The sequence below is a fragment of the Thunnus thynnus genome, chromosome 24 (assembly GCF_963924715.1).
Source record: "Thunnus thynnus chromosome 24, fThuThy2.1, whole genome shotgun sequence".
NCBI lineage: Eukaryota > Metazoa > Chordata > Actinopteri > Scombriformes > Scombridae > Thunnus > Thunnus thynnus.
In genome coordinates, this window is record NC_089540.1 from 7,670,937 (window position 1) to 7,696,442 (window position 25,506).

Genomic DNA, 25,506 nt, shown 5'->3' on the forward strand with positions numbered 1-25,506 from the left:
TAGCCCTCAGTACCCATGGGCTAAATGTTTAAGCATGAATTCACACCACCGACTCTCTGTCATTCTGTCTCAATAGCAGCTAAATGAAGCTTAATGCACGTTCAATCAGGAAGATTGGCTCATTCACAAATCTGTACCCTCAACTCTTTCATTCTCTGCTCTGTCTAATCAGTTCAAACTACTTCAAGCTAAATTTTCCTTCCCATGAATCACAGTTCGCTAGAGAGCAGAGTTGTAGATTAGAGTTGATTCCAGGTTGTAGGATCAGACCTGAGTTATTGTGATTGTGCTTTCTATTAGAGGTTTAATGTTTTATCAGTGGGGAGTACCAACATGGACTGAGTCTGTTAAGTTAGTCTCTTTTCAACTGGATGATATCTTCAAATTATGTAGTCTTAATATACATCCAATTACTGTCTAAATGATACTTACAATCTCAAGTACAAACACATACATACCTTATATAGAAATAACAGAGTTACAAAGTGGGAGGTCTTGGCTTCCAATTCATTGTTCTAGATACTACTAGGTAACAAACAGTTGGGGCAAGGGTTGGATGGACATGAAACTCTCCCACTTAAACCATCAGAGAGAAGTTAACTGGGACTCGTGAGGAGCATTTCATCCAATCACAGAGCTTGAAGTAACGTGCTAAAGATAATGCTTTGCAGAGACAGAGACAACTTAAAATTTGTGATGATTTTGGGTAAATTTTGGATTAATTTGGAAACTACCATTTACTACAGTGGCTGAAGCTCATGGGTATTGTGCTATTTAAAGCCATGACAAACTCATGAAGAAAGTTGAAAAGTGAATTCAAACTGATTGTCAAAGAAAATAAAGTGTTTCCATGTTGAGTAAAAATGAGGACACTATTCTAAAAAAAACTTGGAAAAAGAATTGACAGTACAATTTAGATTGAGTATTCAAAGCTGCTCTTCTTTCAAGAGAGTAACTTTGAGAACCCAACATTTTTTGAACTTTCTTTATTCTTAGGATGAACTACTATATGTCCGTGCTTTGATGCTGGAGAACAAGTTGAAAACAAAAGAAGCAGAAATAGCCAGCAGCCATTCCTAAATCCCAATCCACACCTGATTCTATGAGCATAAATAATACAAAAATTGAATGCATGCAGTTTCTTGGGGTTGCAATCTTCTATTTTTACAAAATACCAGCAAGGCATCTATTCCCAGCTTTATTGTCAAGGGATAAAGGGTTTTCTTCGCCTTTTTTTGCCAGCTGTACATATTGATAGCAGACAGTTAGACACTGCTCACAGTGCCACGGTCTGGACACTTATTCCAGCATCCCTTGGCTATATTGTATGTCAGAAGATAGGATGTGCAATATTCTCAGACCAAGAAATGAATCCACAGAGATTTCTTTGTGGCTTGTCCAGATAATCCTTTGGTCAAAGAAAAGGAAACCCTCTGCCTTCGCTCGAGGCATCAGGGGGATTTCTCAGAGGAGGTCGTTTTCATTTCAATTGCGGTTTATACTTGTGGCTCCTGTTTACCTTGCTACGATCCAGTTACGAGATATGGAGTGAATGGCTGAGTACCTCAAGTAGAAAGCACTCTAGGTAAATCAGCAAAGATCGATTCAAGGATAAACTTTCATTTTTTTTATTAATTGGATTGATATGTTTGGCAATGTCAAGACAAAGGAAAGGGGTGGAAGGGGAAGGGAAGGGAAGGAGAGGAACTCAATTTTAGGCATTTCCTCTGCAATTTACTGGCCAGGGAAGAGTAAATATCTCTTTTTCATTATTTAAGTTCCCCGGGGCTGTCAGCATCCAAACCCCTAAGATTTAAACTGAAAAAAAAATATTGTCTGATGTGGTCTGAATGCTGAATAAAACTGAAACTATTTCCTTATCAGAGATGTTTTCATGTTGGATGGTCTGTGTGTGTGTGTGTGTGTGTGTGTGTGTGTGTGTGTGTGTGTGTGTGTGTGTGTGTTTATGCTTATGGGCACGCATACAGGCGTGTTTGTGTGTGACAAGGCACTGAGTTGCTCCCATTCCTAGAAGCCCCCCGGGCGCTGGGGAGCATCTGCAGCCCTCTCTTTTCCATATGCCCCGTGCCTCTCAGTCTCACTCAATCATTAATTCAGGGTAATTATGAATTAACAAGCCACCATCACTCTTTTCCCTGTCAGATCAGCCTGATTTTTATCCCTTTTTTATGATTTCTACATTTGAAGAAAGCTTCTAATTATTTAGGCAAAGCTGTCTCAGGTGGACTGTTTGGTATGATGATGCTGCAGATACAGTTGCTATAGCAATATTTTGTTTTCAATTAGTTAATTAGATTGTCCCTTTTTTTGGGAAATTCTCAATCTGGGTTTCACATAATCAAACTTCTTGTACTATTTGGTGTCACTTTTTCATGTGGTACAACCACAGCTAAGGGTGGAAGAAATATGGATATGTTGAAAAAGAAGTAGCCAAAAAAACCCATTTTCCTGATGTGCATGTATAGTATGTATCGAATTGCAGCACAACCGCAAATAATCTTCATTTCAGAGTACATGCTCATTTCCCCAAAGTTTGTGAGACCGTGATGGATGTTCTCCCCAGGTGGCAAAGAGAACAGGCCTCCCCTTGAGCGGGTTGGGGTTCACTGTGTTGCTCAGAAACACACGACAGGACAGATGCTTGCCAACATGGGGGCCTGAGCAAAGCATCCTCCAGTTGAAGGGCGGTCTCCTTAATCACCATGACACCCCGCTGCTCTGTTGTTCTGGCAAAACAATGTAGACACAAACAGACAGAGTAAACTTGATTAGAAATGTTCTGTTGGGATTGAGATTTACAAGCTTCAAGCTGCTTTTTGGGGGGTGTCTGACTCTGAGTCTGGATCACAGCAAAGTACTATTGCATGACAATACAGTGCAATACAACTACAGGGTTTTTTTGACTAGACTAATGAGTATACACAGCCTTACACTGTTGTTGAAGTCAAAAACTGTTTTTTCTCATTGAAAGTCTGATGTGTTTCTCTCAAACCTTCTTGGGAGTCTGTTAAAATTTGTAAAATTGAGCAGGATGGACAACAAAAAGGATCCCAATTCAGCTTAGTTTAGTTCACCACATGTATACAACATATCTAAGACAGGATCAAGACTTAAATAGACAAGATATGTAAGAAGAATTCACTTTGACCTTTACCATTTGCTATGATAATTAAAATATAAAGTTAAGTTCTGGATGTAAGGTGTGTCTGCTGATTTTATAAAACAACTATCACCACCTTCAGGGGGTGAGCCAGTCTACACCCAGTGGTATAGACTTTTATTAAAAAGCAGCTCTGAAATATTACTTTTTAGTGAAATGTGACAGTGATTTAATAAAATCTGAAAATCACATTTGAGTGGGACTTAAAAGGGGTAAGTCCCACCGGTCTTCACATGCACATTAATTTGTGATTTAACCCTTAATGCTCTCTCATAATATGGAGTGAAATCTGATTATTTGAATAACGATTGGGCATGTCCCTCCCTTTGGCTCAAGTACAGGGATATTCATTAAAGATAAAAGCAGGCCTTAAAGGCACAGGTAACTCAAATTGTGAATTGTAGCTAAATAAGTCTTGCCATCAACTACTAGCAATGTGATAAATTGCTGATAATTACTCCTTTGTTATCCGTTTACTTACATTTTGACTGTGGGAAAGTAACCTACAACACGTGGCTTTATAGTTTGTTGTTGTGGTCCTCTTGTTTTTTTGTTTTTTTGCATTCCATCCTAAATCACGTCCATAAACTAAGTAAAGATAGTAGAGGTAAGTTGTCCTGGTGCAACAAAACTTAACAGTGGGAAAATTAGACTGTTACTGCCCACCCAGTCCTAATTAAACAAATTAAGGTTTGTCGTAACATTTCCGCTAGATTGGTCTTAAACTTGAGAGAATATAATACCTCACCTGTCCACTATGTGCCCTCAGTGAGGTTGTCTGCTTCCTCACATCACATGACTGCTGTTTACCTGCCACCTGCCTGCACAGCTGTTCCTAATTAGCTCGTTAGCTTCTCTAGGAGATAGTGGTGGCATTTTCTGCAGACCCTTTGTCAGATCGTCTGAAGAGCTTTAGCAGCTGAGCCATTTCATTTACCTTGAAGGCCAGCTTTCATACATGCTGCCGTCAGTTGTGTTACAACTGTTTGCCTGATCCTGCCCACGTGTTGCTAACCGTAAGCTCGCCTAATGATCAAGTAAACTCTGTTTTAACCTTTTATACTCTGTCTCTCAAGCTAACTGTTGGCTTTAATCTTTGTTCCTTGTCATTTTTAATATTGCTTCCTATGGAAATTCCCAATTGTCTTTTTCACTGTCCAAGCAAAAGAGAGATATAGACAGGTGACTAGTGGCAAGTAAAATACCCTTGTGTAAAAACACAGTCATTACTGGAGCCAAGGATTTGTTGTTTTAGCTTTTGAATATTAGATGTAAGGCTCCTAGCTTGTTTTGTTGTTTTTCTGAGACTGACATTTGAAACTTGTTAAAAGCAAGAAATTATTATTTTTCGAAGGATTTTGGATTGTTTTCAGCTATTTCGAGGTTCCAAATCTGATTTGAGTTGTACAGAACTGCATTACTTGGCAATAAGATTTCTTTGTAAAGGGAATATTTTAAATAAGTTTGGTATGTATGCGTGTTGGAATTAGGGCTGATGTGCAGAATAGATTTATTCGTCCTCACAACGTACTTAGAGATCTATCCTTAATCTTTTGAAAACCACGCTGCTATCTTTTCCTGCCGCTTTCTGTGCTCCAGCTGCCCCAATCTGCAGGATTTTCTGCAGAACACATTCCACTATAATGATCCACTGAACCTGCTCAGCCACTCAGAATCTGTATTCTGCACCACGTACCATTCACATTTCACAAAATTGAGTCCTGATTGAAAAATTCTATAAAAGATTCCAATAAATGCTGTTTGAGTGTGACACGTGTTTACAAATAGCAGTTTGGGGCTTTTGTGCACAAACAGTAGACTCTCCAGCACATTACAAGTTGCACACATGCAGCCTTAGGGTAAAAAGAAAAAGAAAAAAAAAGAAAGAAATCTGCTGCCAACATCTGCTGCAGGTCTGGTGGGACGGAGTCAGCCCGCCCTGTGCAGACCTCTATTATCAGGTTTTGAAGTTGCCATAAGGCCCTGTGAAATGAGTCAAAAAATATTTGTGCTTGTATGCTCACGGTTATACTAAGGTTTTATTTTAATATTGTCCCACAGAACACAAAACCACCTCAACTGTCCAGTATTTGGAGAATGAGACTCTCCTGATTGGTATTCAGTGCAGGGATTTTTACATCAGTGTCATTGAGGGAGGTAAGAAACTTTGAGGTTTTGGATTTACTCAAACTTGAAAAGAAAAAGACATGGTCTAAGTATATTATATGGTTCTTGTCCATCACAGGAAATTCATACATCATTGAGAAACATGTACATCATAGGAAGACAGAACATCTTCACAACGCTGTTTCAGCACTTGCCTTGAGGAAGATACATGCATTTGGTGAGTGCCATTCTTGCTTGATGCTCCCTTGGGGCTATATCAGAGTTTGACTGGGGATGTAGAGAAAACCTAATGAAATAGATACAGGAGGAGCAGGTGTGATCCAACTCCCAAAGGACTCTGAAATATAGGCCCAACAGAAAGGCTTATTCACTTCTTTGGATCGCTGTAGTGGATCAGGATTGCTCAGGTGTATTTTGAGGTGACATTTTTTAAACAATGGGCCAACTTTAAAGGATGAGCTACAGGGGTCTGATTCACTGGACAAACTACAGCGGCTCAGTGTGCTGTAATGAGCTGCAGGGGTTTCACTTGCTGAGCTAGCAGTAGTTGTCTGACTCAAATGACAAACATCAGGGTTCTGGCAGGGATGGCCTCTGAATACATTGTTGTCTGCCACAAATTCTTCATACTCGTCAGGTTTAAAATCCCCCTTCACATCATCACCCTCCATCATCTGCATCCTTAGCCGCGTTCTCCATCTTCGGTCCATCGAGCTTGCCCAGTGTCCAGTCATCGCTGGTACAATAAAATCATGTCTCATACAACACTGCTCTCTCAAAAATGTAAAAAATCCTGATAAAGTTAATATTTGAAACTAGAGTTTCTCATCACTGCCCTTCTCTCCCAGACAGACACCCCAGACATGATGCCCTAATTGCAATTCCTCTCAAAATAAGTGCTGCTAGATTTAAATTCCTTCAAAACGAAACCATGAGATATATTGAAGTTTAATTTGAATAAGCCAGCGCCAATGAAATGCAGGGCACATATCCAATCTCCATCAATGGGGAAAATTGTAAATGTAAAATGTAAATATAAGGCACACAGTTATCACACAATAGAAAAGTACTGAGAAGCATGAATAAGGATGGAGCCAGAGGGAGAGACAGCAACACCGAGGCCAAACAAGGTTATTTAAAATCTTCCACATCATCCAATTTAAAATGAGCCCACACATTTAAACTGTTCCCTCCATTGCACAGCTAAGGTCCTGCATGAAAATAAACTAGGAAAGTGTGCGTCCCAGACTGTGCAACCTGGTATTATGTCATTGTTTGAACAACAGAGCAATTTGGACTCATGTCTTTCTGGGAGCCAATCCCTAATTTCTAAACCTATTGAGCAATAAATAGTCTACAAACCAAGCAGGTGACTAAAGCGCTTAATCATGAAGCCTATTCTTTATAGTCTCCGTCTTGGTCAGGCAACTTAAGTGACTTCAAGGACATTCAGAAATCAGAGGTGGGCAGGTTCCGTTGCACTTTGACTGTTAATGTGTTGAATGGATGTGTTTTAATCATTTTCTGGCTTCAACCTTGGGCCCTGTCTGTGTGTGTTTTTAGATAACTTTGTTCCTATTTAATTAGAGCTACATAAAGCTCTAAGTGATGAAATTTTCAGCACCGTCCATAGCCGTGATAGGTCAGAAAATAACCATTTAACTAAAGTTTTTGTGGTTGCCTAACCTTTTCATTTGGCAACCACATTTAAATGGCCTGTTCAGTCACTATATAATCCCTTCATATGTGGAAAGCAAGCAGCCTTCAGGTTATTCATGCCTACAACATGAAATCACATTTCCAGAAATGTGGTGAGGTTGTGTACAATGTCCAGAACTAATTCTGGGAATACATGCATATACATATTTTATGCAGTTTTCAAAGGACATGAAGTTGAAGTGCTAGTGTCGGTAAAATTATAGAGTTGTGTGATCCTGCTGCTGTCAGTGCCATCTTCGTGCATTCACCCACATGCTGTCCTTGAGATGGAAAGCGCTGCTAAGTGAGAGCTGCTCACCTTGGGTGTGATGGATTGTCGTTCATTTCAGGGAGCTTATGATAATGGCCACCCCTGCCCCTGCTTTGTGAATGGGGTCATGTATCCGCTGGGCCTTTTTTGTCCCCACACTCGGACACCGCAATTCCCTCCCACAATTCCTCTCTGGGGGTTTTAATTCACTTTTGCTGGGAGCACGTTCACAGATAGTTTGAATCAGACGAGGGAAACCATTAGGAGCACTGTAATGCAGTTTTTGGCAAGAGTGAGACCTGAGCATTCATTATGCTGGTCCTTCTTTATTTAGGAGCAACTTCATCAGCAAGCCCTTGTCATTTAAGGACAAAAACTCAGTTTTTTTAATCTTATTTGTTTTTTACAGAGTAGTTGCCAGCAGGAGAAACACAGAACATTTCAAGCCTAACTTCTTTGTCACTGCTGTATCAGTCATAATAAATCGAGGAACAATAAACAGATCACCATTTCTGTTTCTTTGGCTTGTGTTCCCTTTTGTAAGATGAACTGGGCAGCTTTTTCAACCCTGAATTATGCATTTAATTTTTCGCTAAATAGATTTACAGTCATAAAACACAGTGCTGAAGTGAAGATTTTTAACATGCCAAATGTAGCCTAGCTGTAAGAAAATTGATTGCTAAAACCAAATAGGGGAAAGCAAAAATTCATTGGTGTTATCACCACTTATGTGAGTGGCTCTATAATTTCAAATTTAAGGCCGTGACATCTATTTTTATTATTATTTATGAGAACGGAGAATGGCTTTTAGCTTGGGGTCTAAAGTATTTGACAACACTAATACACAGTATTCTTCTGTTGACATGAAAATAAACTCTTCATACCAAATGAGCATCTGTATTCCTCTCCCCACACACTCTACTCGCTCTGAGTGCCTTCTCTTGAAATTGCTGCTTGCTCATAGCAGCCTCTTTCTCATGACGTGATCTGGTAATCCATCTTCAAAGCCCCCCACCCCCCTCCTCTTTCGCTCTCCTGGGTTATCGTAGGCGGATGTGCTGTTGCCCGAATATCATATGCATGAAAAATTTGCCATCCCTGCACTTTTTTGCTTCGTATGTTGCAGCGCAGCAGTTGATGGATAGAATGTGTCACTTGGTGCAGTGCTCAGGGCAAGAGACATGCTTTTGGAGGTGGGGGTTTGTCCCTGAGAGTCAAGGGACTGGAGACTGGAAAGTAAAGGCCAAAGACCTGGCCGCTTTGCTAGCGTTAACTACCATGACCTGACAGGGACACAAAATTCACGAGAGACAGACGTGTCTCTAGATTATCTCGGCTGAGGTCCCAGACAAAAAAAAATCTATTATTTAAACTCAGCTGCTTCGTTTGAGTAAAATATACTACAGAATCTTTGCAGCATAAAAAACATCTTTGCTTTATGCTGTTGATCTGAAAACCACAAAGGTGTACTGAAGTTGTTGTAGTTCAGCTTCTGCAGTTTGACTGTCACTTTACTTTTGTTGTCAGAGATGCACAGCTGCTGTTTTGCATTTTAAAATGCTAATAAAACTTTCTGTAAGTGTTGAATATTTGGCTTATGAAATATTTAAAAGATGGCATATTTCATTAGCTACATGCAATGCATATTTATAGAAATGAACTATAAACTTTTGTAACCTAAAGTACCAAACCCAGAATGTTCATTTGACCTCATTAATGTAGGGCTGCAATCATTATTTTCCTCAACAATTATCCTATTTGTAATTTTTTGATTCATTGCTTAGCCTTGTAATCTACTAAATGTCTACTATGTGATGAATGTCCATTACAAGTTCTCAGAGTCCAAGATTATGCATTAATATATATACCTTCTTATAATTTCTTCCATCAACAGTTCAGCCTCAAAGGTCAATTAATTTCCAATGATATAAAACAAAGAAGACCAGCAAATCTCCACATTTGAGAAGCTGGAACTGGCTTTTTTACTTTATAAATTATGATCATTTATCAAATTAAATTAATTTTCAGCACTACTTTATATATCAAATCCATACTGTATCAGTGTATTAAGCATAAACCTGAGCAAATTCCTTGCAGAGGTTTGCAATATATTCCACTCAGGAAATGACCGTCTCTAGGAGCTGACTGGTCGGATTCAGAGTGTGGCTGACTCGCTCTTCTGAGCAAGCAATGGCCAAGGCGGCCTTCAGCACTTACAGGTCCTGATGATATTATTTCAACAGGCTCTCAGTGGCGTGGAGAGTCATTGCAGTGGTTTAGAGCTAATGGGCCAGATGTAAGAGCCACCTGGTCAGTGCCGGGCCTCCGTATGCTGCCATTGACGGAGCCAGTCATGCAGAGCCGAGGCTGGGCTGTCTGCTGCTCGCCATTTCTCAGGCACAAAGCTTATTGCAGCTCATTTAGAAAAGCTTCTGTGCTCATCACAGTGACATTCTTTTGCAGCTTTTTTGTGCATCTGAGTGTGGAATCTGCACTGGCATTTAAAGGTACTACTTTTTGTAATTATAACTTGAAGCCAGTATAATTATTTTTTCTTATTATCATGACATTAACACATCTTAAGCTTAAGGACCTCCTGTCGTCCCAGGGCTGATAAAAAATGGATTGGGAAGGATGTAAATTCATTTTGGGATGTTGGAAAAAAAAACCTGCTAATGTTACAATGAACAGTGATGAGAATTAAACTGTCTGCAAGTTTTGTGTAGCACACACAATTCTTATTAAACCTCTTTGAAAACATACACACACACACATGCACGAACATTGGTTAGACCCGCAAAATCCTGTCAGATGCCTGTCACTGCAGGTATTCACTGTCAGAGTGATACACAATGGCAGTGGGGGCCTGTGGTGGGATACTGCAATTTTTCTACATTACATTGAGAAAATAAACAGCAGAGCCAGACCCTGAACCACCAGCCTCTGTTCTCATGACAGCCACAGCTGCAAAGGGGAGTTCAACCCAGGTTTATGAGGTGAGCTTGCTAGTATTAATGTTAACGTTACCAGTTAACTTTAGACTGTTTGGTGTTAACAGTAATGTTACTGTTGTTTGCTTGCTTGCTAGCTAACGAGTCAGCAGCCGATGTTTGCATTTACAGTGAGCTGATGATAACATTAATGTTAGGCAATGTTAACTATGAGGAGTCAAAATTCTGCAACAACTCAAATGATGTTACTAACATTAAACGCACCCCTTACTTACTTACTCCTCTTCATCCTCTATGGGACATAAGGCTGTAATGAGATCTCTCCATTTTGTCCTTAGCAACATGTTGCCCTCTCCCCATGACAAGTTTATCTTGTCCAATTCCTCCAAATTAGACACACCAGCTAACTAGAAAACTCCGTAACATTAGTAATATTTGTCTCTTGAAGAACATTAATGCAATGTCCCAAGACAATTTCAGTTCAGCTACAGTTTCAGTTCAGTTAGCCAGCATGTAGCAAGCCAACAGGTGTGCTCTGTGTGTTTGTGTGTGTGTGTGTGTGTGTGTGTGTGTGTGTGTGTGTGTGTGTGTGTGTGTGTGTGTGTGTATGTGTGTGTGTCATAGACTAATTTCAGTGACAAATTTCAGACCTCAGACCAGTTAAGGTGTGTCCCTAATTGCGAAAAAGCTGATTTTTGGGTCAGTGGTTAAGGTTAGGGTAAGTCTCAAGGAAATTAATGTAAGTCTATGTAATGTCCTCAAAAGTGACCATGATCTGATATGTGTGTGTCTGTATGTGTTTATGTGTGTGACAGAAACCGGTCCCCGCCTACTCTCATTCTGTTCAGTTTCTCGCTGTATGTAGAGAGAGTGTGTGTGTGTGTGTGTACTTGACAGGGGAAACAAAAAGAGTGTGTAAGTAGTGTCTTGTAAACATATGCATTTGTTGGCAAACCTATTGCATCATATGAATCTTGTTCTTTAGGTTTAACTAGCAAATAAGTACTAAGTACAAATCAATGAATGAATATAGTAAGGTTATCACTTCTCTACTGATTAAGTTAAATTGATGTATTTTCTTTAAAGCCATGTGACTATACTGTATGCTATACACTGTATAGTGAACCTATTACTTTTCTATTTGCGGATTGCCTCAAATGCCTCAAGCTCAAGGAAATATGAGGCAAAAAGAAAACGCAAATGGTTGCTAGAGTGGAAGAAAACCGTGCCATTTGCTGAATATGATGCAGGGACGGGCATGATGTTGTGCAAACGCTGTTGTGTTTTTCCCAGTCTTGCAAAAGGGAACAACCTTTTTGTTGGTGGCAAAATACGGATAAAAAAACTCCAAGAAAATAGCAGAACAACATCTCATTCTGACTGTGAGGGAGCTCAGCCTGCAAAAGAAAACCCAAGCAGAACACACATGGCTTGTGTGCTACAACGTATGTCAGAGACTGTCAGATAAAAGATGATTAAGCTATTCAATATAGCTTACTTCGTGGCAAGAGAAGAAGCACCCTTCACCATGTTTCCAAACCGAGTTGACTTACATCTCGAAAATGGTCTGTACTTGGCAACACGTACAAGACTGACAATGCCTGTCACACCTTTGTCCAGGCCATAGGTCGATCTATGAGGGATGACCTGGTGAAAAAACTAAAGAACACACACCTCTTCTCTGTCATGTCTGATTCCAGTGTTGATTCATTCCATGAAGGACCAGGAGATGGTCTATGTGACATATGTGGAAGATGGCAAACCTGTCAATCATTTTGTGGACATTGTTTCATTGGAGCATGTCCACAGCCAAGGCATCCTTGACGCCATACTTGTTGGTTTGAGGAATGTGGCCCTGACAGAGCAGGACCTGAAATCCCGGATGGTTGGCTTTGCAATGGAGTGGCAGCCAAGCTGAAACAACTGTGTCCCTCACTTGTACCAATCTGGTGTGTGGCTCACAGATTGGAGCTGTCAGCACTTGACAGTATCACATAAGTGCCTCTGCTGGCTGAATTGAAGGAGGCACTGAGTGGTGTTTACAAGCACTGCTCCCACTCTGCAAAGGCTTCCCATGAGCTCCATGCACGGGGGAAAGCCATGGGCATAGATGTGGTCAAATCAGGCAACATTGATGGGACAAGATGGCTTCCACAGGGCTCTGGAAGGTTTGATGAAGAACTTCAAAGTTACCCTGGTTCACTTTGAGAGCCATGCTAGTGTTCCAAATGACAGGGAGGCCAATGCAGTAATGAAAGGGACAGCATGTTCCATTCATCAGTCCCTGACACAGTACAAGATGGTGATGTTCATTCACTTGGTGTTGGACATTCTTCAGGAGCTGAAGCAGCTCAGCCTGCTGTTTCAGAGGGATGGACTAACCTTGCAGATGGTCTTGTGATGGACTACAAATGACAACACTGTCACTTGTAGCCATGCAGGTCAGTAACATTTATTTTGTTAATTGTTGAACATTATTATTTTCTATGTGAATTGCTATAACTGGTATTTACTGTATATGAGCCCTAAATATGAAAAACTGTAAAGATATTTTGTAACTTGTGATTATATTATTGAAAAACTGTTGTGCTGTGATTTTATAATAAGAAATATTTTAAATGTGAATAATGTAAGCCTATGCAATATGGAAGGTCACACATTTTCAGTGTCATAGTAAATATTTCATATTATACACATTTCAAATATTTATTATTATAATTGCAATATAATATACTTTGAAAGTTTTTCATTTTTATGGATTACAATAGTAAAGAGTAAAATAAAGTTCTTTCTTTCTTTTTTATTACAAACTCAGACAAACCCAGGCCAAAGGCTACAGAAGGTACTGGATGAGGCTGGACCTGGAAACACCTGGCAGAATGTCCAGCTCAACAGGAATGAAATGGACAATTCCACCTTCAACTCACTACAGCTCCATGTTATTAATAAAAATAACAATAATGCACGCACTATTCACTGTTGTTGACAGACTGACAAACCCCTCAGCATCAGTCCCTCCTGAACTGCTCTCCACCAAGTCATGCAATGACTTTGGATCTTTTTTCATAGATACAATACTGAGGATAAGACAAACAGTGTGTAACTCCATCTCGGGCAAAATGGCTATGTTGGCTGTGCCACAGCATAAAATCACTTTTTCACCCCCTAGATTATGCAACCTTGACAAAAATTGTCCAACACCTTAGACCAACTATTTGCTGCCTTGACACTCATCCTACACACTTCTTTAAATATGTTTTTGACTGTGAAGCATCATATGTACTACAAATAGTCAGTAGTTCTCTTCAGTCAGGCCTTTTTCCAAGGGCCTTGAAGACTTCAATTATTAAACCACTTAAAAAACTCTAATTTGGATGCCTCAGTAATAAATAACTACAGGCCCATATCAAACCTACATTTTTTAGGAAAAATCATTGAAAAGGTTGTTTTTCAGCAACTCAAAGCTGTCTTGGTGCCAAACAATTTTTTCAATGCTTTTCAGTCTGGATTTTGAGCACACCACAGGACGGAGACTGCACTTGTGAAAATCAGTTTTGATATTACTGGATCTCAGTGCGGCATTCGCCATTGTTGACCATAAGATACTGCTTGACAGACTGGAAAAATGGGTGGGACTTTCTGGCACTGTGATAAATTGGTTCAAATCATATTTACAGGATAGGGACTACTTTGTGTCAATTGGCAATTATGAATCTGAGCAAACTAAAATCACATGTGGTGTCCCTCAAGGGTCCACTCTCGGTCCTCTTCTATTCAATATTTACATGTTCCCCCTTGCTCAGATTATGGAACATTGTAACAACATCTACCATACATATGCAGATGACACACAGCTCTACATAACAGTGTCACCACATGACTGCAGTCCCTTACATTTGCTGAAAAAGTGCATTGAACAAATCAATGAGTGGATGTGCCAGAATTTTCTACAACTGAGCACAGAAAAAACAGAAATAATTGTTTGTGGCTCCAAAGAAGAACAATTAAAAGTCAGTGCTTACTTTGACTCCATGACATTAAGATCTACAAATCAAGCCAGAAATCATGATGTAGTTATGGACTGTGACCTAAATTTCAACAGCCACATAAAAACAATTATAAAAAAAAAACATAGCAAGAATTAAATTTTTGTCTAAACAAGATACAGAAAAAGTAGTTCATGTGTTTATTTTCAGCAGGCTAGACTATTGTAATGGTGTCCTCACAGGTCTTAGCAAAAAAATCAATCAGACAGCTGCAGCTCACTCAGAATGCTGCTGCCAGAGTCCTCACTAACACCAAGAAAATGGAACACATTACACTGGTCCTTAAATCACTACTGGCTTCCTGTGTGTCAAAGGGTAGATTTTAAAATCCTATTACTAGTCTATAAGCACTAAATGGTCTTGATCCCAAATACATTTCTGACTTACTTTTACGTTACAAAGCATCCAGACCCCTCAGGTCATCTGGGACAGGTTTACTCAATGTTCCCAGGATCAAAACCAAGCAAGACGAAGCAGCTTTTAGTTTCTATGCTCCCCACCTGTGTAACAAGCTTCCTGAGTATCTGAGGTCTGCTTAAACTGTCAGCTCATTTAAATCAGGGCTTCATCTTAAACTATTTATTTGCTTTATTTGCTTGGTTTTTGCCCTTTTACTGTCTTTTAAATGCTATTTTTATGTTTTTGTCTTCTTTTTTTAATGTCTTTTAAATGCAACCTTAATGTCTTCCTAATGTCTTATTTTCCATGTATTTCTATGCCCTTGTAAAGCATTATGAATTGCCTTGTGTCTGAAAGGTGCTATATAAATAAAATTTCCTTACCTTGCCTCATCAACATCCTGTGTAGATTTGTCAGCACGCTTTTGGGATCTGGAGACAGGAATTCTGAAGGCAACTTCTGCCCTCTTTGATCTTTCTAACTGGCCAGAAGACACAGCTGAACTAGCAACATTTGTCAATGCTGTGCTCATTGAATTCATGGATGATTTCCAGACCATCCTTGCAGCATGTGGGGACTTTACTTCTGAAGCGGCAGCTAAGAGAGAGTGGCTTGACCTGAAAGTCCGCATTCAGCATCACTACAGGCACCTCAAACCCCAGGTGCTGTGGTGTTGGCTACTTCAGGGTGCTGTTGGAAGGGAAGACCAGTTTGAGTATATGAAGGTCATAGTGGAGATCCCACAAGTGTTCCCCATGAGTTCATCATGCTGTGAGTGTGGATTCTCCAGCATAAAGAGAATTAAGTCAGACTGGAGGCCTTGCTTGTCTAACGAGATGCTTACTGCTTCCTCCTGCACATGGCCCTCATGTACAGTGATTCAATGCAGAGAAAGCAGTCACCAAGTGGTGGAGTAGTGGCTGCAGGACCAAGAGAGCCCAGTTCCAAGACTAATTAGGCCTGGACCCACCCCGTTGCTGGCTCGGCAGCAGCTTGTCAAGCTCCATTAAAATGTTTTATCAGGATCTATTTTATGCATCATACTTTTCAGAGGTAAAAGTTTTCTGCTTCTTGAAAGCAGTTTTCATTTCATCCATTTTCCTCACTTTGTGAGAATCCTTTGTTTGTGGTGTGACTGATTTACCTCTAGTCTCTAATCGAATCATTTCGGATGAATTTAAATAAGGTTGATGATTGATCATCTAATCATTTTGTGTAATGTTTTATTTATGTCAGAAGGTCACTTTGAATGATTTTAACTAATGATAATGTAGGAAAACAAAGATTTTAAATTCGGGATGGTCCATGTTCATTTGGGGACAGCTTAGACTGTATTTTGGGATGGTTCCAGGAGGATGGTGAAAAAAGTTAGTTAAGAGCCCTGATCTTGACCTTTTTAAGAAAAGAGTTCATGGTGCAGAGCTCTGAAACCAAAATCCATCACTTTGAATCAGCCGCAGGCAACGTATGAATGCACTAAAAATTTCTGTCTATACATACCCAAGACGCAGACATGCTGCTATATCTGGTATGTGGAATGAGCCGTGCTTTTGGCAGCCCGCCCATTTAATTCATTTAACACTGAAGAAAACAGAGCACCTCTGGCAAACAGGGCAGTGGAAAATAGAGCTGTGAATCTTGATTGTGGAGGTAAATGAACAGATAGGTCTGGAGGTGTGTCATCTGTCTGTGAGCAGAGATGCATTAGTGTGGATACACCCCGTCACTTCTCAGTGTCCCCAGTAACCTCGCGGAGAAAACAACATAATGTGCATGAGGGTATTCTATTTAGATATTTATTCATCTACAATGTCATCAAAATGTGTCTGGATATACATAAAATGTAAAAGAAAATATCCAAAGTTGCACTTTATGAGACAAAAGCATAATTCACACATAACTTCAGGCAAGCAATAATATTCTAGACAATGTAAGGCAGCGTGGTGTGTATGTATACTTGTTTAAATATTCATGGGAAGAGGGCAGGAGTGGTGTGTGGCTGGAGTGTGATTTACACCAGCAATAAGTTTGTGTCAGCGCAGAGGTCGGCAATGCCCCCGAGCAAACTTACAGAGCTGTGAATACAAGATGATAGCCTCCCACCAGTGATGACCTCTTAAACTGCTCAGCTATTCAAAATACTCTCACCTGTACAGTAACTCAGAGCCCTTTCTCCGAAATCGCACACATCAGGTTTATTTATAAAGCGATTAGTCAGGATCAAAATCAATAGTTTGGCAATACCGTATAAGTCTTTTGGGTTACTTCTGAGGCAGATGTATAAAACTCTGTATTGATATATGCAGTCACAGAAATACACACTATTTTCATCAGATTTATACAGCCTTGCATCAGATTTATACAGCCATACATATATGTGACTGTTTTATGAATCTCATTCACTAATTGTGTGCACATGTATAAGCCTGATCTCCAATCCTGCAGAGAGAGCCATTATATGCTTGCAGACATGCCTCTGTCTGCTCCACACTTCAGCAGTGTCAGAGCAGCCATTGCATATGCCTACATCAATTCATCACATACACTTCTGCAAACTAGCAGTTATCACAGCCATTCTGTATCTCAATCATCATCAGATGTTATAAAGATGTTTTACGTTATAGCATGTGTGCTTCACAATGTGTAAAATGAATAGAATGTAACACAAAAAATAGAAGAAATAAAGGCAGTACCAAACAACCTATTTTGTCATTTAGATTACAGGACTTATTGCATAATTTAAATTTCCAGGTGAGTTTATTGAAAAAAAATCATACATCATACTTACAAAAACAAACAGCTGTTACATATTTGATTTGTTCTCTCACCTTATTTTTCCATTTCCACTTCACTGTATCACACTCATACTATGTCAGAAGTTTGCATTAAGTCAAGATGTATGCATTTGGTGTTCACATTCTCACCGCTCGTTCTTCTTGTACAAATACCAGTTTGTTGTGGGAAATGGCGTATGCATGGTTTTTGAATTTATGAATTGTTGCATTAACACACGGAACCAAGGTTGCTTATTTTGTTGTTGTGCACATTCTTTATGTAGAGTATGTAAAGGTTTTCAGATTTATTTTTTATAGCGCTGAATTTGAGATCAAACTCAAGAAGAGGTGGACAGTATATACTATCTAACTCAGCAGGTGAAGATACCTGTTGGTGTCCACATTAAATAAACATGATCTTATGATATGATTTAATATTAATACTATTAACATAAAAAATGAATACCGAAATCTCTCCCTAGATTAAAAAGGGCTTAAAAGAAACAGAGTCAGAAAACCGCAATGCCCTTCTCACACCGGACCCTTAAAAGTGCCTCAGTCAAAGAGAACTGCTCTTCAAAGATGTGCACGACGAGACGTAAACATCACGGTACATCGGCCCTGTGTGCATCGCCAGCACTCCATCACCCATCACTGTCTGGGCCTTCCCCTCAGTCCTTAAATCTGGAGCGACAGGGTGTCACTGGGAAAACCCATTGAGCACACTGCGGGATGATGGCTTCATGCCCTTCTACATCACACCTTTGTTCCATCCTCCTCTTCGAGCCATGACAAGGTAGGGGACGAGTTATCACACCCGTCAGCTTTATGAGTCCCTGTCTGCCAGTGCCGCGGTAATAAAGTCAGTGTGCTGCTTCTTCAAAATGGGGTGAGTTGGAGCAAGTGATGGGAAATTGGTCAGCAGAGTGTCATTGAGGGGCAAAAAAAGTACATTCTGCGCCACTGGCTTCCTTGGATGCATTGTTGGTTTGATTAATAATATGAGGAGAAAACCCTCATTCCATCAGAGTATTTTCCACCTGAGAACCTGGCCATAAAAGCCCAAAATATCCCTGAATCCCTCAAAGCTCGATGAGGGTGGATTTATATTTATTGTCAAAGTGGATTTCCTTATTTAAATGAGTCTATATTAAGACTGCTGCAGGAAACTGGAGTAGTATTTACTCTATCTCCCTGATGAAAATTCAAATAGTCAAATGACTTTTTTGTAGTAACTGTCAATAATATTAGCCATAACCCAGCTGCATATCTCCATGTCATCTCTTCAAAGTTCAAAGTTTGCATACATTATTTTCCAATATGACAGCTTAAAATACCCCCGGAGAGATTTCCTTCATTTCAGAATGAAGCTGAATGAAGAGCTCTGGGGATATTTTTGAGACACACTTTAGACAGAATCTGAACCCAGTGGCTTACTGTGCACTGTTAGGAGTAGTAATTGTATGAGCAGTGATTGCACTCTCTGCATCTGCTAAGGAGAATAAGGGCCATCATTGGGTCAGATGCCTGCCGCCTCCGGGAACATTTAGTCAGTTGCTGCACATGTGAACACTGAGTCCAATGGATATGTACAGTATGTAGACTGTAGTTATAGAAAAATGTCTTCCATCCAGTGTAGACATACTTTGCATTATAAAAATGCTACAGTTATCCTTTAATGCTGAAGATATTGTAAGTTAATGCATAAGTAATCTGCAAATTTTGCAGAATTGTTCTGTAAGTTGCTTCAGACGGTGCACTCAAAGTATTCAATGGCTTTTTTGTGCTAAGCCCACCTCTGCCAGAAGTTCACTGAGAGGGTAGTTTGTCAAATGCTTTGCATTAATTGTTAAACTTGCAGGGGGTGTTGTGCACCTGGAAATAAGGCCATTTGTATTACCTGTCATGTTACTTTTGAAAAAAAATGAAACACAAAACTGGCTGGAAACTACTGCACTGCTGGAAATAAATGTACATGATTAAGAGGTTTTCTCTCATGCTGATATGGAAATTATTTAAGTTGCAGTATATGAAAAAAACATACAAAATGTCTCTAGTGAAAGGATTTGATTAAACCTTTAACACTAAATTAATTCTAAGAAACAATGTACGTAGTGCTGAAAGAAATAAACAATTAATGGATGAATCGACCGACAGAAAATCAACAACTACTTAGATCATGTATTGTTATCTTTGCAAACTGAGTGTCTTTAGATATCGGACAGTTGGTTGAACAAAGCAAGTAATCTAAAGATGTCACCTTGGGCTCTGGAATCTAAAGATTTACATTTCATGGACTAAACTATTTATTGCTTAACCTAAAAACAATCTACAGATTAATCAATGATGACAATTATTATTACCTGCAGCCCAAATCCAGTTGATGAAAGGCCTTTCCTGTGGTCAATCAAACTCTAAGCTTAAATGAGAGTATGCCCTAAAACATAATCTTTCCTCTGATGCAAGACAGTTCAGTCAGTGTTTCTGACAGTTGAAGCTATCTCCCAAAAATAGAAGGCTTAAGTCTGTCATGCTGTCAAAATATCAATCTTTGAGGAGCACTACTGACAGATTAGGACGCTGCATTTACATAACTGTCACCTTCTGGACCAGAAAATATGTCCCGTTCTATACTCAGCACCTGCACAGGTTTCGTATTTACTATCAACCTGAAGACTTTTGTTTATATCATTAAAAAATGAGTGAAGAAGCCATGACAATAGTATATACATATTTTTGCAGTATGTTATTTCATTTATTCTGAATGGTGAATGGATTCCAAATGCTAGAGGCAATACATGCTCTACAAAGGGAACTAGTTTGGAGGCAATTGGAACAGCATCTAACACAATGGACCCAGCTGACTGGATCAGTGTTCATATCACTCTTGATGAAGTGAGATAGAAAAGCCACTGTAGGTCATTTATGTTAGTTTGGTTTCACAATGGCTCCGTTATTTGGAAGCTGTACTTTAAATAAGCGATGGGTGCAGTGTTTCCCTGCTGAGGGAATGCAGTGTGATCCTTTATGTGTCAAATTAGAGTTCAATGCCAGAGAAAAAGAAATGCATTCAATAACTGCAAGATTTCAATGGAATGTACATTTCAGTCTGATTCAGTGGATAGGCGCACAATTTGTATTCGCGTCACATAATCTCACCCCTTCGACCTCATTACTTTTTTCTAATCTATCACAGAGTTTGACAAAAATTAAAGAACATAGCGTGCCGAGCCTGGCCTCCTGTAGAGATGGAGACCTGGAAGATTGATGCAAATTCGCCTGCTCAGTCCCTCTTCTCTGCTCCTTCCACTTTAGCCTAAGATATTGTACATCAGAGATGGCAGCCAACCTGGGCGACTATCCTTTCAATAGCAGCACTCCGGGGTAGCACTGACGAATGGAGGTGACTATTGAGGTCAATAGAAATGGCACATGTTGTTGGAAATGGTCCATAAAAGCTCTTTCTGGCATGACAAAGTAGTCCTGGATTCTTGCCAATAGACAGTTTTTCACAGTAGAACCCTGCGGTGGCTGTCAGGGCTGAGGTCAAATCCAGTGTGATTTAGTGTAATACAAGATCAGAACTGCTATTTGTTTATTGGTAACAATAGCACAGTCAGTGAAACATTTCTTCCGGCAAAACAAAATGCAGAAATAGTTCACACTTTATTTTGATGCAATGTAAAATGCCATGGATCAACTTTGCATTAACTTCTTGACAAAATCTAATTTGGAACCTGCTTACTGTAGAAGAAACTGTTTTAAGAAACTGTAGGTTAACTGTCTTGAATAGTGACAGCTACCATGTTTGGCATTGTATTGGAAACGAGGCTATTGCGAGCTGGCGTGTCTCCATGCCCCTTCCCTGCACTCCTTCAAGGAGGAGTACAGCACATATGGCCCCCTGGGCAGTATGGATGGGTCGCTGCAATCAGAGTGGGAGGACACGAGCACAAGAAGTATCCCATCTGTCATGATGTCCTCTCTCTCTAAAATGGATTAATAACGGTTGGGAAGGGAACAGTGAGCAGAATAAAAGCATCATAATTATCTGCTACAGAATGAGGGAATTCACAGGCTGCATGACAGTTTTAGATATTCTGAATTGGCAAAAATCTGTTTGGTAGTGTTATTGCTCCATTTGAGCTTTTAAGTTACCCCATCCCATTTCCACATATTGTGTCTATCTCAACTTGAACATTTTTTTAAAATAGATAACCAGACTTAAGTCAGCTTGCCCTGCATCTGAACGACAGGCGTCAACTTTGACTATTACAGAACATTCCCTAAAAAAATACTTTTTCTTATCTCAGTTGTCTTGTTCTCTTACAATACTTGGAGCTCCCCAGAGCTTTTGTGCATACATAATAATGGCACTGCCGCTTGGGATGTTGATGTTCTTTGATAGCCTGTTGATGTGTGAAGCCCACACCTGATGTGAGTCTTGTCTAAGTCATGCTAACCATGTTTTAACTGTAATATCGCAACAGTGATTCTATGTTTGGACAATATGCTGCAGTTCCTAATCAATGCAAATCCAGCCTTGTACTGTACAGCTGCAGTCAAGATCATATGTACAATGCAGTAAATTCAAGTTACTGTACATACCGGTAGTGTTCTGATCCATTTTGAATTTGGCTTCAGGAAAGCAAAATACCCACACTCCTTAGGTTCCAAGGCTAGCACATCTGTTATTGAAACTTTCTTTCTCCTCTGTCTTTCTCATCAGCAAGGAGCAAAAGACAAAACATTCAGGTGGCAGGTTTCTGACCATTGCTTTCACTTTGGTTGGAACAACAAACAGCATTGACAGCAGATTATACAGTTAATTCTGGATTGTATATTTTTGCATTTTTAAGGTTTTCCTAATGAAAGCCTAATGAGTTTGATTATTATCTGATGATTATTATTATTGGATATCATATTAATAATTTGAGCTCATCAGTTTAACAGCTAGTATTTAGATCAAGTAGCTGGTGCAGTAAGTAAAATAAGTAGCCTTACATGTTGATTCAATCTGATGCATTGATACATATTTAATCAACATTCTATATTTTATGTTGCTTAGTTTTATTACTGGGTTAACACAACTCTAGATTAGATTTACATGTTTCATACTTTTTTTTCACTCTGGGCAAACAGCAAATCCTGAGATGGAGCTGTCCACCCAACTGCGGTGCTGAATTATATTCACTCACAGTAGCTTCTTTCTATTCCCATTCATGTTTGTTGAGTCGAATGTACATACTCTTGTGGCAATGATATGCATTTTATTCTGTTAATTATTTAAAATCTTAGAATAAATCATTTTTTATATACAGGTTGTTTTAGGTTTATGTGTTGCCATAATTATGGTGCACATGATTGTAAATACATAGTCCTTTTTTGTGATTGGCTTATGCCTTGTTAAACCTTAAAAGAAGAAGACAGCATGATACAGCTTTGTAAGCATGTTAAACATGTAAACATGATGTTAACTCTAGTTACACTTGTGCTGATAAAGAATTGCTGTATAAGCTTTTTGCAAAGTAATGGACAAAAGGTGTTGCAGGGGAATGGGAAAACTACCTCAGGAGAATGGCAAAAAATCCAGGTGGCTCTTCAAAGACTCTTTAGAATCAATTTCATGGGAAAGATACACTATATAGACTAGCTGTCGTTTCTTTGATTTGACTCTTGACTACTGTGAATAGGGAATTGTCAATATTGAACACAAATAGAATTAGTTTAAACAGGGCCCGAGTAAGTGGTTCTGATATTATGGAGCTTTTTAGAGTATAACTATCTCGCCTAGTGTATCTTGAATCTACCGGGAGCAATGATGTTTCTGTAAAACAAATCTAATGTCTTTCCCCCAGGGTTTTCTGCCCACTTTAGATGGCAAGGCCCTGCCAGAAAACCATTTCAACCTCTACCTCTGTTCAAACCCCTATCACTTACATTTTATTGTGTGGCTGTCCTTGCCGAGTCAAGAGAGTTTGTAGATGTTATTTATGAAGGGCTCATAGCCCCCAATTCCCCAGCACCAATCCATTCAAGAGTGCACCTGCCTGTTGCATCTGCCTGGTCAAAGTCAGGAGGTTTAATATGCTGCTTCTCGTGATAGGTAAATAATCAAATAATAAATTTTACTCCACAGTCAGTGTGGTGAAATAGAGGATGTTTTTTTCAGTGATAATGAAAGCCATAGCGCCACGTCTCCACCTTAATCATGAGGTGAATATTTTTAGTGGCTAAGATGAAGTCAAAATAAAAGGATCATAGCAGAGGGGGAAATTCATATTCAATGAAGTCACTGTTGACAATAAGCTATGTTGAAGGGGGGCTGGGGTACAGAAATAGCGCATTGTGTGAATGATGAAATTAAAATGAGAAAGGAGGGAGGGAATATTTCATTTTGGCGAGATTGTTTAATCACCCATCACTGATAAATGACAAGTGAGAATAAAATGAATGCCTTACAGTAAGGTACTGTAATTATTGTTTATTAACTGAATAGTAGAGTCTTGAAAAAATGCAAACCAAAAACAAAAAAATCCTCCATTGAATTAAAATGCGCTGTAGGTTTTCATAAACAATTAGTTGAAGCACAACACTTTGCTTTTTTATTTACTGAGGTGAATACTAAACATCGAATCCATAGATATGGCGTTTCCACAGTTTCATATCAAATTATTGTAACAGTAGAGGAAAACATGTGCTTCCCACACACCTTTCTGAGTGTTTCACATCAATTGTACTGAATGCGCTAAAGGCAAAGGCAGACCTATCAAATGTATTATAATTTTCAATTTTGACAAAGCCGAATTTCATATCTTCTCAGCGTAGGAAGCCGCCCACGCAGAGCACACATTGAGATGCGAGGCCTGCGCTGCAATAATTCAGCATCACATGGGTAGCAGTGAGTATAGGTGACTGAGGAAAGAAAAGATACTAGAATTCCCCTCTTCACTTCATTATATTCCACTTGGCATTTCAACCAGCTGGACTAGCATGAACATTAGTTTTACATTTGACTAACCAGGTTTAAAGCCTTAAGCTTCTCACTTTCAAAAGGTTCCATTTCAAAGCAATCCCTCCACTACTTGACACTCGATCAAGTCGCTGCTCAACTTTAATGTTAAACTGGACAGTCACTGCTGCTCACTGGTCTCTTGTCTTCAGGGAATCAATTATTTTCATGGCCAACATAAAATGTAAGAAAGTGATGAACTGGAGCTCCAACAGATGAGCGGACTGAGCCAAAAGTTAAGAGCAGTCAACAAAATGTAGAATGTGTGTTTATTAGAGCTTATGGTTATGTCACTGCATCTGGAGCATACCCACAATATACATCAAGAGGATGATAAAGAGAGGGCGTTAGAATAGGTCACCCTGAAGTGACAACAAGCTAGCTCTGCTGAACAATGGCAAGAGCTGTCTGGGCAATAAATGAAGTGTTTTCCAAGACGTACAGTGTAATGATCATACTGACAAAGACAAGATCTACTTGTTCCAGGAGAGACAGAAAGATGAGAGGAAGCTAAAGCTGTTGAAAGATAATTTTCTGTTTATTTTAGAGCTGCGCAGGCAAGATTTTTATTTGAAAATGGTCTTCGGAGCCTAGGTCACAAATTTGAGTTGCTAGAGAGAAATGTGTCTTATTCCCAAAAACCAAGATGCCTTTAATTGGGTTTTTAATTGTCCTCTTGGAGAGCTTGGTTGAGAAAGTGGGGGCGGGGGGGCGGGGGCACCTCATTTCACCTCTTTTCCCAAGCTCTTCCCACATGGCGTATCAGTTCGACACCAGCTGGTAACACTGATTAGAAGCCCGGTCTTTAACAAGCCTAGAAAGTAAATCATTGGTAAGGATTACAGTTTGATGACTGCAGACTGGTGTTGATATAGCACCAGGCATAATTCCAAAAGCACAAAGCCAGAGGAGGAGATGATAGAATAAAAGTGGATAGCGGATGTATTGATCAGCCATAACTGGACTGTGCAAATATCACGAACATCTGTGATATTTTTGTAAATTTGACTTCATGTCCTGACATGATTATTTGATTCTTACAAAAGA

At 39.5% G+C, this 25,506-nt stretch overlaps 2 protein-coding genes across 3 annotated transcripts in view; both read left to right on the forward strand.

Moving 5' to 3' along the window:
* LOC137176836 (uncharacterized) overlaps positions 1–13,198 on the forward strand; it is a 38,458-nt gene extending 25,260 nt beyond the window's left edge. Inside the window, exons 7-8 of the mRNA XM_067582800.1 lie at positions 12,567–12,669; positions 13,044–13,198. Coding sequence (XP_067438901.1) covers positions 12,567–12,629 — 63 coding nt within the window. The 3' untranslated portion in view covers positions 12,630–12,669; positions 13,044–13,198. The remainder of the gene's footprint in view (positions 1–12,566; positions 12,670–13,043) is intronic.
* LOC137176834 (interleukin-1 receptor accessory protein-like 1) overlaps positions 5,431–25,506 on the forward strand; it is a 301,386-nt gene continuing 281,310 nt past the window's right edge. For both annotated transcript variants that reach the window (XM_067582797.1, XM_067582799.1), the window contains exon 1: positions 5,431–5,525. The gene's annotated coding sequence lies outside the window, so the exon portion shown is untranslated. The remainder of the gene's footprint in view (positions 5,526–25,506) is intronic.